The sequence below is a fragment of the Equus przewalskii genome, chromosome 24 (assembly GCF_037783145.1).
Source record: "Equus przewalskii isolate Varuska chromosome 24, EquPr2, whole genome shotgun sequence".
Taxonomy (NCBI): domain Eukaryota; kingdom Metazoa; phylum Chordata; class Mammalia; order Perissodactyla; family Equidae; genus Equus; species Equus przewalskii.
In genome coordinates, this window is record NC_091854.1 from 12,838,278 (window position 1) to 12,853,471 (window position 15,194).

The 15,194-nt window shown below is 36.1% G+C and overlaps 1 protein-coding gene across 28 annotated transcripts in view; it reads left to right on the top strand.

Annotated features, from left to right (window-relative positions):
* The window catches only part of ODF2L (outer dense fiber of sperm tails 2 like), a 62,183-nt gene that overhangs the window by 32,416 nt on the left and 14,573 nt on the right, over positions 1 to 15,194 (top strand). For 14 of the 28 annotated variants that reach the window (XM_008540805.2, XM_070592552.1, XM_070592540.1 and 11 more), the window contains 2 exons: positions 168 to 293; positions 2,624 to 3,198. The exons of 3 other annotated variants lie outside the window; for them this stretch is intronic. In XM_008540805.2, coding sequence (XP_008539027.2) covers positions 168 to 293; positions 2,624 to 2,752 — 255 coding nt within the window. In that variant the 3' untranslated portion in view covers positions 2,753 to 3,198. Of the gene's footprint in view, positions 1 to 167; positions 294 to 2,623; positions 3,372 to 15,194 lie in introns of those variants that run through there. 11 more of the 28 variants (XM_070592536.1, XM_070592538.1, XM_070592533.1 and 8 more) reach the window with 3 other exon arrangements.

The window sequence follows — 15,194 nt, forward strand, 5'->3', positions numbered from 1 at the left end:
GTGCTTCCTCAAGACGGAGCATCTTTAAACATTTTCTAATTAAATTATCTAATATCCAATTAATGTGTGTTTGGAAAAAAGAGGCCCAGTATAACTATGTCAAGTCTTTAAATCATACTTTAAAGAAAGCACATTTAGTTATTTTACTCTTTTAATGAAAATTACAGGTTTCTGAAGAAATAGAGAAAATGTCATCTAGAGAGAGGGCTTTACAAATTAAAATATTAGATCTGGAAACTGAGCTTAGAAAGAAAAATGAAGAACAAAAACAACTTGTTTGCAAAATGAACAGTGTAAGTATTAGTATGGCTTAATGTGTTTTCATAAAAAATAAGTTAGCATTTAACATTCTTACCATGTAGTTTAGTTAAACAGTTAAAATACGAAGTGAGGGGAATCAGGGCTATTGCTTTACTGATAGTATTAAAAATAACAAATAATATAAATCATAAAAAATAAAAATGTCAGGATTATGTCAAAGAATTATCCTGCATCCTTGATTGCTTCTGTTACATTTCCCCCAAAGTCTTGTCAGGCCCTTCCCCTGCATATTACTTTTGCATGACAGCTGCTTAATGCAAATTACAGATATAATCTACTTATTTTCTTTCTCTTATGAACTTTTCAATTTTGAAGATAAACACAATTTAAACTATTATTATGAGTTAGATTTTGATATCTCTCTGGAATAATGAATATTATATTTTAGGAAGTAGTAAGTTGGTATTAAGTAAATACTCAGTATTATTATATCTGCATATGAGATGGATGCTTTGGTCCATTCAGCCATGAAATGAGAATACCAAATTGGCTGTGTTTAATTAGTCTTCTAATGTTTTTTCCTAAATATTCATGAAATAGTCAATTGGCATAAGATACAATGAAATCTAGCACTAGTTGTGACTAAATTACTTAAAACTATCTACTTAACAGTGACGTAGAATATAATTATACTTTATTTTTTCCAGGAGCCAGAGATTCCATGAAAACTATTTTTTTCATTCCTAAGTGTCTTAAAAGTTGAAAACCAGGTTCAAAAGTTAAATGATTTTTGGCATGCATCATTAGTTTAATATTTACCATCAAAAGATCCATGGCAGTTTAATCAGAACAAAACATTTCTCACTTTTAATTTAGCACAGGCCTTCCCTTTATTTCTAAACTTTTTTTTTTTACTCACCATCACAGTTTCTCATGTTGTAAAGTATGTGTGATGTTCTTTGTGTAATTAAGCCTCTGAAAAAATAAAGTAAATTTACTAAGATCAGGTGGGTTTTGCTATAGTGTTACCAGTACTTTGCCAAAGCTACCAAAATACGTAGGTTTCAGATTTGGTGTTTTATTAAACCTGATAATTTTTACAATAGTAAAAATGTAGAATTCTAAGCATAGATTTAGGCATTGCTGGAAAATGAGTTCATGTGTTCTGTCCATTCCAGGGAACAGCTAGCTCAGTGAGCAGTTCAGTATTTATTTTGTATACATGCCTTAGCCCAGTTGTGCGATAAGCACTCTGAGGGCCTGTCTCATAGCTGATTGTAGCCTGGTGTCTGCCCACAGTAGCAGGCCTCTTCACATTTTCTGCCCAGGTGCCCCAGTGGGGGCCAGAGTGGATGCACAGACCCAAGAGTGACCTCAGCAGCTTAACCCAGGCCAGCCTTCCTGAAGCCTGAAATGTCTTTGGAGTCATGTATTATGCTAAAGTCCATATAGGTTTTGCATTCTACCCTACAATATGTGTGTTTGATTAATATTTTTCCCTCCAAATTGTTGAGTAAAATTGATGTTTCACAGAGATTCACTATATTAATTCTGTGACTGTGTGTAGCCCGGCCTAGCACATTGCTTCATACCACCCCCTTCCCCCGAGGGGCATCACTCAGTTTCAGAACCTATCAGGTATCACTCAACACCTGAGAGAAGGAAATAAGGTGCCTACATTTCATTTGGAAGCCAGATGATATTTTCAGCCTGTCTTTATCTAAAGTATGATTTTCAGTGAACAGATCTACTTGGGAATTTAAATGCAACTCAATATTTTAAAAAATATATTAAGTTTTTACTTTTTCCTCGAATGAAGAACACCTTTAATATTGAGTTCTTTTTATTTTTCTAAGAATTCTTTCTTAGAATTTTATAATTCTAAGAATTCTAAAAATAAAATGTTCATATTATCAAAACTAGAAGTCTGTCCATTTTTAAAACAGGGAAGTCATTTTTATGGTATAGAATATGAATTTTTAGGCAGAGGAAATGGCAAAAACTAGTATTAAAATGTCTTGTTAAATAGTGGAAACTATGACAGTTTACAATAAACACATTTGTTAAGTTAATCATGTTAAATATGTAATAATTTGGGGCTAAGTGAATGTGCATTACCACAGACTAGATCACGTGTCTGTCACTAAATAGATCACTAGGTAGCCGTGGATGTGCTTTAGTTTTGTGGGTTTTAAAGACAAGTGAACTGTAAGATAAGTTAATGAACACATCAGATGTTAGGATTCTTTGAAAAAATTAAAAATCATGTATTAAATTATTTTATATTATAAATTTTATATTATGACTCTGTTCTTTGCTAGAATGTCACTACTGATTATCTTTATTTCTTTTTTTTATTTAGAAAGCACAACATCAGGAAGTATATTTGAAAGAAATAGAACAGACTCTTGAAAAGTCGGAGAATCAAAATGAGAGTATTAAGAATTATTTACAGTTTCTTAAAACTTCTTATGTAACAATGTTTGGATAAATTGTTGAACTTATTTTCTATAAGCAATGAGTTTTTACTATGAGTCTAAAAAGTGATCAGGTAAAAAATAAACAAATATACTATCTGTTGTTACACTTGATGATTTATGAGTGGTAGTGTTAGAGTTTTTATATAAAGATTTTGAAACATACTTTATTATCCACTGGAAACTTTAAAACAAGATAGATGTTAGTATTCCTTTTTGCTGGATAATTTTCACTTGGCTCTGGTTTAATTCCTATTTAAATTATTTTGGTTTTTAGAATATTTTTCACATACACACAAAAGAAGCCCGAATCATTCTTTGTGACTGTCTGCAGCCACCATTCAAATGAATTTGTAATAAATCTAGGCCAATTATGACCCAAATACACGATCGTAAATAATGTATATAATTGTTTTTCATTGTGGTGCTATATAGATATAATAAAGGCAAATATTCTGGATATTAATTTTTAATAATGGTATAATTACATACTTTATAAAGATACCAAATGTCTCAATGTACTTACTCTTGTTTCAAGTATATGCTAAGATGCCATTATAATTTCTGTGAGGTTTTAAATATAGAATTTGAAGTCATAGCTATTAAATGCCAACTGATGGTGACAGATGAAAATATATTGGCATGCATTGTTTCTTTATAAAGGATAGGCATTCACACTCTCCTGTGAATTCATAGTATCTTTGTTCTTCATTTTATATTAGTGATTATCTGATGTAATTAGTGTAGATGTTCTAAAGCTCCTGAGTTAACTAAAAGCTTAAGGGGGAACACCTGGTCCCAGCCCTTCCACGGCCAACTCATATGAGATGATCAAAATAAGCACTCCCAATACCAAGAAGCTTTAGGATAAGGTCTTTATTATTGGGATGATATAGATAGAGAAGATACCATGAACTTGTTCCCTGTAATCTCCCATCCTATGCTGTGTGCCAAGGCAGGATACCCTAGAAGGCAATGGATGTAGTTGATAAGGGGTCAAGTAATAGTGACTCCTCTTGGACAATGGCTGAGAGCTGTTTATTCAAAGGAACACTCAGGTCTCAAAAGATTGTTCAAGAGAGAAGTTGTGTACTACACAGTCCAGCCTATGAACAAAACCCAGTCTCCCCAAGATGTTTGATCCTCTTCTCCGATCAAAAATGGGGCCCTGCTTTTCTCTGGTTCCCTCACTGTGAAGACTGCTATATCATCTGTAGGGGCCTACTTTCCAATGACCCATGTGCTTCATAGTATTTTTCTTAAAATAGTAAAATAATAATATAAGGAACTGGCCACATTTTTTTTCTGCCCAATGATTGCTAGCTAACAATATTAGTGTTACTGTGGTTTTTGTTTTTAAATCATAGTACTTGTAGTACTGAAACACATACATTCTTGACCCTTGTGGTCCTTTCTTCATCTCCTAAGGCGAAAGGAGCCTTAACAAATACTCACGTGAAAGGAAACAGGTTCCTGAGCATTGCTTACTAGACTGTGAGCTCCTTGAGGACAGAACTGTGTCTGACTCATATTTCTATCTCAGCCCCTACACAATACCTGGGATATAGTAGGGACTCATTTGATGTTTGGGGATAAATGAATAGAAGTTGAAAGATGCAGGTATTCGTATTCTTGTTTTAGATAGGAAAAAATGTAAGCATAGAGGGATTAACTACCATGGCTATGGTATAGAAGTCAGCATTTGGAAGGCAACTGTGCTCACCACTGTACCACCAGTGCTGCACTAAAGTGGGCATTTGAACTCATGCCTTCTGACTCCAAAATGAAAGTTCTGTGTACCAGGCTGTTTTCTTGTTGCAAGCAGTGGCAGCAGCAGCCCAGCAGCAACATTGCTGTTGTTTATTGAGTCCTCGCTACTTGCCAAAGTTCTGAGGATGGTACATGTATTAACCCATGTAGTCTTTACACTTGATGAGACAGCTGCTATTAATTCCATTTACTTTTCAGGAAACCAAAACACAGCCCAAGGTCACACAGCTAGTAAGTGGCAGTCGTCCAGAGCCTCTGCTCTTAACTCTGACCATACTACTTTCATATATGTTTCATAAATAAAGGTATTGGTTACTTTTAACAGTCATGCATTTACCTCATCTACAAATACTTTCTCTTTTTTAATATTTTTAATGTTTATTGCAGTAATTTGTGTATATGGCATTTAAAAATTGGAACTTGCAATGTTTTAGATAGACTGTGGAAAGAAAAGGCTATCACAAAGTCCCTAAGGTTGGCACTGAGATGCTAGAGACATGGGACAACAAAGGGAGTTTGCTAGACCCTAGAAGAACTTTAACAGTCCCTGTGCTTACTGTTTCCATGTGGACGTTAAGCACAGACGTTGGGCTCTTCTGGGGTGTGAACCAAACTCAGCCCAGAGTCAGTGCCCTGGTGTCCCTGAGGAGTGTCTCCATTTCCAGCTTTCCACCATCCCAGAAAGCCCTTGTCCCACAGTACTAAAGTCTGGCAGGATTTTCCTTCTATCCTTGACATTCAGAGCCTCATGACTTTCTTAAGTTCTAAAAGTTTTCTTCCATTATTTATGTGATTATTACTTCTCTACATATTCCTTTCCTTCTCATTTGGTCCCCTGGATCTGACCTCTGTGCAACTTGCCTTTTCCCTTGGGGTGCCTGTCATAGGGTTTCTTGTGAGATATTTCTTCCACCTGATTTTTCTGACCACTAATGTGGTTCTCAAGGGCAGTCATTCTCTTTTTCTGTTGGATATTGAATTTATAATTAAGAAACCATATTTTTTAGTTCCTAAAAGTGTTGGGGTTTGTGGGATTTTTTTGTTTTTGCTTTTTTGGGGGGTTTTATTTTTGAGGAAGATTAGCCCTGAGCTAACTGCTGCCAATCCTCCTCTTTTTGCTGAGGAAGACTGGCCCTGAGCTAACATCCTGCCCATCTTCCTCTACTTTATATGTGGGACGCCTGCCACAGCATGGCTTTTGCCAAGCGGTCCCATCTCCGCACCGGGGATCCGAACCGGCGAACCCCAGGCCAACGAGAAGCGGAACGTGCGCACTTAACTGCTGCGCCACCGGGCTCGTCCTCAATTTTTTTGTCTTTTAGAACTGAAATTCCATTATATTTTCATTAAAATTCTCTTCCATTCTTCTTCCATTGGTTCTGCTTCACTAGGCATCTCCTGTTTCTGTTCTGCTGACAGTCTTTCTTTCCAAACCCCATATGTGAGTGTTGATTTTCCTTCTCTCCCCATGGTCGTGGTTCCCTCACTACCTGCCAGCCGCCTGGCACATTTCTTGGGCAGTAGCAGGCCAAGTGGTGAAAGGTACGAGGGCTTCAGTTGTTGTGCGCCTGGACCTGTTACCCTCTGCTGAAGTGCTTGCTATGAGAACCCACTCTGCTCCCAGACTTTTTCAGTCACAAGCAGCCGCTCTTTTCCAACTACAAAGATGGGAAACACTTCATTCCACTGGAGAACCCGCTTCAAGGTTTTCTGGCATCAGCAAGTTTGTCGTAGCAAAAAACAAGTAAAGTCTCTTTGGAGGGGAACCCAGGGAGCATCTGTACCTTGAATGAGGTGGAGCAGTTTAAAGAATTAGTTCAGTCTGTATCTACTGGCTTGAGATTGTCCATGATGTTTATTTTTAGGTGAAGAAAAGTCACAGAATTTTGTATTTGTTATGGTTCACCTTTTGTAATGAAAACAAGCATCTCTCTATTTGTGTATGTAAGTTCACATATGTTGGTATAAGCATGGAGAAAGGGAAGCCTACATGCTGTGGTAGGGATGGGGTAAATAGTAAAAACTTCTCAATTATTTTGATGAGTTTCTCTGCTTTCAATTTTTTTTCTAATCTGATAATAAAAAATGTTAAAAGGTTGGAGGACAGGCATGAGAGGTGTAGGGAGTGGAAGAGTAGGATTGGTGAGAGGTCGTGGTCTGAGAATGAAATATTGGAATTTGATTTTCAGAGGTGGAGTGGTTGTGGACAAGGAAAAAGTGAAGAGAAGTGTGCTGGAGGTAGAGATGGAGGTCACTGGAGTCCAGGAGCTTGAGTCCCTGAGAAGGCTTGGATGTTGAAGCTATCTAGGATGTGGAAGGAATTGGGATAGAGCTGAGGAACAAGCATCCTGGTTAAGTGTGAGCATAGGAGTAGATGACTGTGATAAGGAATGAAGTTTTGAAACTCTATCAATGGTTTCTGATTGCATTTAGAGTAAAATCCAAAGTCCTCACCATGACCCTCAAGGCCCTGCGTGTTCTGGCCCTCACATCCATGGCCTCAAGGCCCTGCGTGTTCTGACCCTCACATCCATGACCTCAAGGCCCTGCCCACCTCTTCCCTGCCCTCTCATACCGCTCCCCTCACCCACTATGCCCAGTTGTACCTGGTTTCCTGAGAACGAGTTCATTCCTTTCTTTTTCGCATCTCAAAATGCTCTTTCCCCTACTCATGGCCTAACTAAATCCTACTCATTATCTTGTGTACCTTCCTCTTCTTTTCTTTCATAATTGGCAATTAGTTATTTGTGTGATTATTTGTTTCATGTTTGTCTCGCGAGATTTTAACCCCATGAGGATTTACTGTTCTGGAGCCTGTTAGCTACCACATAGCAGGCATTAAGTACAAATTTATTGGATGGATAGATGGAGGGATGGTGATATTGCCATTAGTGCTGAGCTTCCAAGTAGGGAGAGGGGATTTGCCTAAGAAAGGTAGGGAAATAGAAAGTCTGGGAGAATGAGTAGCTTTCACTCCTGAGGGCTGTGCGGGAAAGTTTCCTGGGTGAAGGGTTGGGTTTCCTTTCAGGTGGAGTTGGGGACTGAAGAGATGCAGGGTGCAGGGGACCTGTTTATAATCAGCCGGCTTCCAGATGCCGCAGTGGGAAACAGGAGGGAGCTGGCTTTGGGAGTGGATCAGGAAGGTAGAATGGGTTACTTTACAGCTGTTGGCTTCAGATGGTTTAAGAGGAATTTCCCTTTCTTTTCTTATCTAAAGAATTAATAAAAATCTCATGTGTTGTCTTCTTTTCGTTTGATACAGTTGAATTGGGGAAGTTGCTTAAATCCTAAGTGTAACTTAGTGTCTTTGATATATTTCACATTACAACTAGTTGTGGTACTTTCAGACAACACTTCCACAGAAGAAAAAATAAATATTAAAAATAAATAACTTTTCTTCCTTACATTTAATTTATGATTTCCTTAAAATTGTAAAGTTTAGACTTTTAAAAATAGCTCAAGTATCTTGCTTGTTTTCTTCTTTGGCATAGTTTGGGGTGGGGTTGGAGGGAGGAAGAACTGTTAGGAGCCCTCTATAGCTAGTTTGTTGTTATTAGATGGAGTTAATATTGACAACAGATTGCAGTTAAAACTATAAAAATTAAACCTGTGATTAACTATCATACAATATTTGATTAGAAACATTTTAATTATACACTGTGACTGCTTTTTGCAAGCTTAAAGTTTATTTTTTGCAACATTTTTGTAAAAAGAAAACATTATTTCCTATCTTTTTAAAAAAAAAGGAGCTCAATGTTTTTTAAAAAAAGAACTAAACGGAAAGGACATCTAAACCCAAGGTGGTAAGACATATGTAAATGATCTTTAAGAAAAAATAATTTCATTTTAAAAATTAATGAAAACTTCTTGAATGTCACCTGAATGTAATACTATGTAAAACTTTATTTTTAAGAGATTTGTTCTTACTTCTACAGACAAGCACAGTTAATTACCTTAAAACTTTATCAATTTTCATTTCTACACTACAAGTCTAATGTGGTTTTTACTATTTTAACTTGTCTTATTCGACAAATTATATTTTAGCCTTTCTGATAGTGTTCGTGAAGTTGAACACTATTAGAAGCTGAAGCATTTCAAGAAATAAGAATTTTAATTTCAGGGGCTGGCTCCATGGCTGAGTGGTTAAGTTCGCGCGCTCCGCTGTGGTGGCCCAGGGTTCGGATCCTGGGCAGGGACATGGCACTGCTCGTCAGGCCACGTTGAGGCGGCGTCCCACATCCCACAACTGGAACGACCTGCAACTAGGATATACAGCTATGTACGGGGGGGAGGGGAGTTGGGGAGATAAAGCAGGAAAAAAAAAAAGATTGACAACAGTTGTTAGCTCAGGTGCCAATCTTTGAAAAAAAAAGAATTTTAATTTCAGATGAGCTGACTCATGTTTAAACACCAAGCATAACACTTGAGAGTATAGTAGACACAAAGATTTCTGTACTTTCTTTCTCCTGCCAACATATAAAGAGCTCTTACAAATTAATAAAATATGAATGCCCATCAGATAAAATGGCAAAAAGATAAAAACAGGCAACTCAGAAGAATTACTAATGGCTAATAAACATGTTTACAAGATGTTCAGATTAATTAGTAGAGAAATGTAAATGAAAATTAATCTCTTTTTGTTTTTAAACAATTTTAAGAGGTAATTCCTAGTATTGAAAAGATGGGATAAAATGAGAATTCTCACACACTGAATGGGATTCATTGTTCTATTATCTCTGGATACACCATCGTGCATTAATTATTGCTCCACTGTTGGATAGTTAGGTTGTTTCCATATTTTCTGTGTTATAAATTTTTCTGCAGTGAATATCATGCACAATTCCTTGTCTGCATCTAATTATTACTTTAGGATAAATGCATAGACGCGAATTATTATGTCAAATGCCATGAAAAATTTCAAGGTTCTTGAAACACAGACTTGTTCATGCCATTTGCTAAAGTAATTTGCAACTTAGGAATTTATCCTAAAGCAATAATTAGATGCTGGCAGGAACTACTTCTGTTATGCCACTCCATTGCTTAGCCAATGCCTGGCACCTAGTAAGAACAATTAAATCTTGTCATTCTACATTCAAATGAATATCAATTTGGTCAAGTCATCTCACAATTTTAGTTATAAGTAACATAGGAATGTGAACATGCTTTAAAATTATAAGGAGTTCTGAAATTGTAAATATTAGTATTTGTTCATAATTTTAAAAGTGCTGTATTTTTACTTCTCATTAATATTTAGTTGATGGTAGTTCAGAAAATACCAGAAGCTGATGTTTATTCTCTATTATTTGTAGCTGATGTTACATCTCTATTTATTTGATTATCCATTTGTATTCAATCTCTTATGTTGTTAAGAGTCAGGTCCTAGTTAGTATAGAATGATTTCCGATATTAATCTTTGTTGGAGATAGATATATAAAATATTTTCTACTTCTCTGTGGGTTGCCTTTTCACTTTCTTAATTGTGACTTTTGATGATGAGAGTTCCTAATTTTAATATTGTTTTATAATTCTCCAAAGAAATAGAATAGATATGGTATTGGCTCATGTGATTATGGAGTCTGAGAAGTCCCATGATCTATCTACAGGCTGGAGTCCCAGGAAAGCTGGTGATGTTCTTTGAAGGCCTGAAAGCCAGTGTTATAGATTCTAGTCTGATCTGAAAGCCAGGAGTGCTGAGGGCAGGGGAAGATTGATGTCCCAGCTCAGCAGTCAGGCAGAGAGCCAGTGAATCCTCTCTTCCTCCGCCTATTTTTTTTTTTTTTTTTTTTTTTAGGTGAGGAAGATGGGCCCTGAGCTAACATCTGTGCCAGTCTTCTTCTGTTTTATATGTGGGATGCCATCACAGCATGGCTTGATGAGCAGTGCTAGGTCTGAGCCTGGGATCCAAACCCATGAGCCCTGGGCCACCAATGCGGAGTGCACGAACTTAACCACTACACCACTGGGACAGCCCCTTCCTCCACCTTTTCTTGTTCTATTCAGGCCCTCGATGGATTGGATGATGCCCACTCACATTGGGAAGGGCAATCTGCTTTACTTAGTCTGCCAGTTCAAATGCTAATCTCTTCTAGAAACAGCTTCACAGACACACTCAGAAATAATGTTTAATCAGATATCTGTGCATCCTGTGATCTAGTCAAGTTGGCACATAAAATTAACTTGTAAATACAGTCCATTTTATCAATTGTTTCCTTTCTGATTAGCACCTTTTGTGTCCTATTTCAGAAATCTTTGCCTCCTCCAAGCTGACGAAGAGGGTCTCCTATGTTTTCTTCTAAAAGCTTTATTGTTTTACCTTTCATATTTCAACCTGCAATCCATCTTGTATAGATTTTGGGAGAAGTTCGAAGTAGGAGATAAGATTTTTTTTTCATATGGCTCTCCAACTGACCTGGCAACGTTTATTGAAAATCAAATTCATTCCCACTGTACTGAGGCACCTTTGTCATGAGGCAGATAAGTCAGATGTCTAAATCAGATGTGTGGTTTCTTTTTGAACTCTATTCTGTTCCATTGTTCAATTTTTTTTATCTTTTCACCAATACCACTCTGTCCTCTAGCTTTGTTCTTGAAAATTGCTTTAGCTGTACTTCGTTCTTTTTATTTCAATGTAAATTTTAGATTCGGCTTGTCATTGTCCACCTAATAAGTTAAACCTTGGGGCTTTCGATTGGGATCGTGTTGAACTTAAAGATCTATATAGATCAGTTTGGGAGAGATGACTGACATCTTTACTCTTTGTGAATATTGTGTATCCTTCCATTTATTTAGAATTTTTAGAAAAATTTCAGTAATGTTTTGTAGTTTTCAATGAAATGCTTTGTACATATTTTGTAAGTTCTAGGTTTTGATTTTTTCAATGCTCATATTAATGGTACTTTTTACATTTCATTTGCTGTGTGTTTGTTGTTATACAGCAATAGAGTTAATTTTTGTATACTCACCTTGTATTCAGATATATTGATGAAATTATTTAATCCTAATAGTTTATATGTTCTTTTGGATTTTCTATGTACACATGTCACTTTCAAATAAAGACTCTCTTATTTCTCCTTTTCAATTCTTATGCATTTCTCTTTCTTCCTTATTGCACTGGATAGAACTTCCCGTACAATTTTGAATAGAAATCGCAAGAGCAGATATTGTTTTACTTGAAATCTTAGGGAGAGTTTTCAGTAATTTACTGTTAAATATGATGTTTGCTGTAGGTTGTTGTAGATATTTTACCAGATTAAGCAATGTCCTTCTATTCATACTTCGCTAAGAGTTTTCATTATGAATGGATGCTGGATTTTATGAAATGCTATTTAGCACATCTATCAAAATAATTACGTGATTTTTCCCTCTTTTAGGTAAACAGTGTGCGTTGAGTTAGAATAATTGATTTAAAATATTAAACCACCTTTAGACTTAAGAAATAAACCCCATTTGGTCATCTATATTATCCTTTGTGTATATTACTGGATTAAACTTGCTAATATTTTGTTTAGGCTTTTTACATCTATGCTCATGTGAGAGATTGGAGTGTAATTTTTTTTTCTTAAAAGTGTCCTTGCCATGTTTTGGTTATTGAGGTTATGCTGATCTCATAAAAAATGTTGAGAAGCATTTCCTCTTCTATTCTCTAGAAGGATTTATATAATAATAATGTTATTTCTTACTTAAAGGTTTGGACAAGAATCACTAGAAAGGCCTGGGTTTTTATTTTGTGTGTGTTTTGGGAGGAGGTTTCTTAACAGTTTTCATTTCCTCAATGAATATTGGACTATTCCAATTTTTCATTTTTTCTGTCAGTTTTGGTAGCAGTATTCTTTAAGGAATTTGTCAATGTTGTCTAAATTTTCAAAGTTATTGGCATAAAGTTGTTCAAAATCTCTTGCTTTTTTAACATCTTTAAAATCTGTAGTCATGTCCTCCTTTTCTTTCTGGATATTGATAATTTGTGTTTTCTGTATTTTTCTTAATGAATGTATTCATCTTCAAATAACTTTTGATGTTGCTTTTCTCTGTGTTTGAGTGTTATTTCATTGGTTTTAACTCTTTTTTTTTTTTTTTTTTAGATTTTATTTTTTCCTTTTTTCTCCCCAAAGCCCCCCGGTGCATAGTTGTATATTCTCCGTTGTGGGTCCTTCTAGTTGTGGCATGTGGGACGCTGCCTCAGCGTGGTTTGATGAGCAGTGCCATGTCCGCGCCCAGGATTCGAACCAATGAAACACTGGGCCGCCTGCAGCGGAGCGCGCGAAGTTAACCACTCGGCCACGGGGCCAGCCCCCTTTTGGTTTTAACTCTTATCTTTGATATTCCCTTCTCATTTTGGCCTGGGGTTTTTGTTCTTTTTCTAGCTTCTTAAGTGAAATCTTAGCACACTGATTTTCAGTGTTTTTCCTTTTCTCATATATATGAAATTTCCCCCTAAGCAGTGGTTATCCCACAAGGTGTGGTATATCATATCTTCATTATCCTTCAGTTCAAAATACTTTTAGATTTCTATTTTGATTTAATATTTAATCCATGGATTAGTTATGAATGCATTTCTAATTTCCGGGCAGTTGGGTATTTTCTAATTATCTATCTCATTTCCTAACACTTGGAGATTTTTCAGATTTCTTTCTGCTATTAGTTTCAAGTTTAGTTCTTTTGTGATCAGAGAATATACCTTACATGGTTTAAATCCTTTGAAATTTGTTGATATTTGTTTCAGGTCAAATTAGATGATAGTATTTTTCAAGTCTTCTATATCCTTACTATTTTTTGTCTACTTGTTTCAGTTACTGAAAGAGTAGCATTGAAAACTCCAACTATAATTGGGAATTTTCCTATTTTCCCTTTCAGTTTGATCAGTTTTTGCTTTATATATATATATATATTTTTTTTTTTTTAAAGATTGGCACCTGAGCTAACAACTGTTGCCAATCTTTTTTTTTTTTTTCTCCTTTATCTCCCCAAACCCCCCCTGTACATAGCTGTATATCTTAGTTGCAGGTCCTTCTAGTTGGGGGATGTTGCTTTCTATATTTTTAAACTCTGTTGTTAGGTATATATATAATTAGGATTGTGATGTCTTGGTGAATTGACCCTTCAACATTATATAATGTCTGTCTTTATTTCTGGTACCACTTCTTATTCTGAAGTCTACTTATTATTCTACTTATTATTCTACTTCTTATTCTGAAGTTTCCTATGGGTTGGCTCCTCTTATCATTATTAAATGTCTTTCTTTATCTCTAATAATGCTTCTTGCCTTAAAATCTATGTTGTCTGATATTAATATAGTCATACCAGCTTTCATTTATTTAGTGTTTACTAGTATATTTTTTCATCCTTTTACTTCCAACCATTCTATGGCTTTATATTTTATTTTGTAAGCCACAAAATATATTTTGTTTGTTTGCTTATTGCTTTTTCAGTTTAATAATCCTCATCTGAATATTTTAGCTTATTTACATTTAATGTAATTTCCAATATAGTTGGGTTTATATTGATCTTCTTTTTTTTCTATTTGATCCACTTTTTTTATGTTCCTTTTTCTCTCCTTTGATTCCTCTTCTAGACCAAATATTTTATTCCAAATTTCCTTTTATTAAAAAGGCTGTGGAAGCTAAGGATGATTTGTTTTTCACCCGAGAGGCTCTACCCTTTTGCTGTTAAGCAGACTGAATGAGGATGGGCTGGTCGCCTTAATTCAATCAGCTGATTTGAGGCTAGGTTATTATTATTATTATTATTATTATTATTATTATTATTATTTTAAATATTGGCACCAGAGCTAACAACAGTTACCAATCTTCTTTTTTTCCTAAAGATTGGCACCTGAGCTAACAACTGTTGCCAATCTATTTTTTTTTCTTTCTGCTTTTTCTCCCCAAATTCCCCCAGTACATAGTTGTATATTTTAATTGTGGGTCCTTCTAGTTGTGGCATGTGGGACGCTGCCTCAACGTGGCCTGATGAGCGGTGCCATGTCGGCGCCCAGGATCTGAACCAGTGAAACCCTGGGCTGCCGCAGTGGAGCACACAAACTTAACCACTCGGCCATGGGGCCAGCCCCTAGGTTATTATTTTGATAACATTCAGTCCACTTCTGGTCATCCCTTTTCCAATGGCATTTCTCTTTTGGACTTGGAACTGAGCGTCTGATGGATCCTTTTGTCTCCAGTATTGAATAACTACAGGTAATTCTGCTCTGTTCTTCACAGGCTTTTAGGTTAAGATTTTAGCCAATTGCCTCACATGGGCTCTAACGTTCAAAAAATGGCTTGATGAGGAAACATGCTATATGTTTGAGACCGTTCAGTCTCCAATTTTTTCCTCCATTTTCCGCTGACCACCAAAAAGCTCTACTGGTTTCTCTGACCCCCAGAAGCAGTCTTCTGCCAAAGGCCAAGCTTGAATTCTCAACTACTAGCCATGTCCAGCATTGGTAACTGTCCCCTCAGAAAATGTGGCTGCTAGATGCTGAACATACAAAGATGATTAAGACCTATTTCCTTCCCTTACAACGGTGACTCCTAACCTTTTTAAAACCATGACACAGATAGAAAATAATATTTTTTATGTCAAACTATACCAGGCAGAGGAGGATGCTTATTGCCAGAAGTTTCTGGCCCAGAGCTCTAGTCAACATAGTCTTGACCAGATCACTCCACTTTACAAGTGGAGAAGATCAGT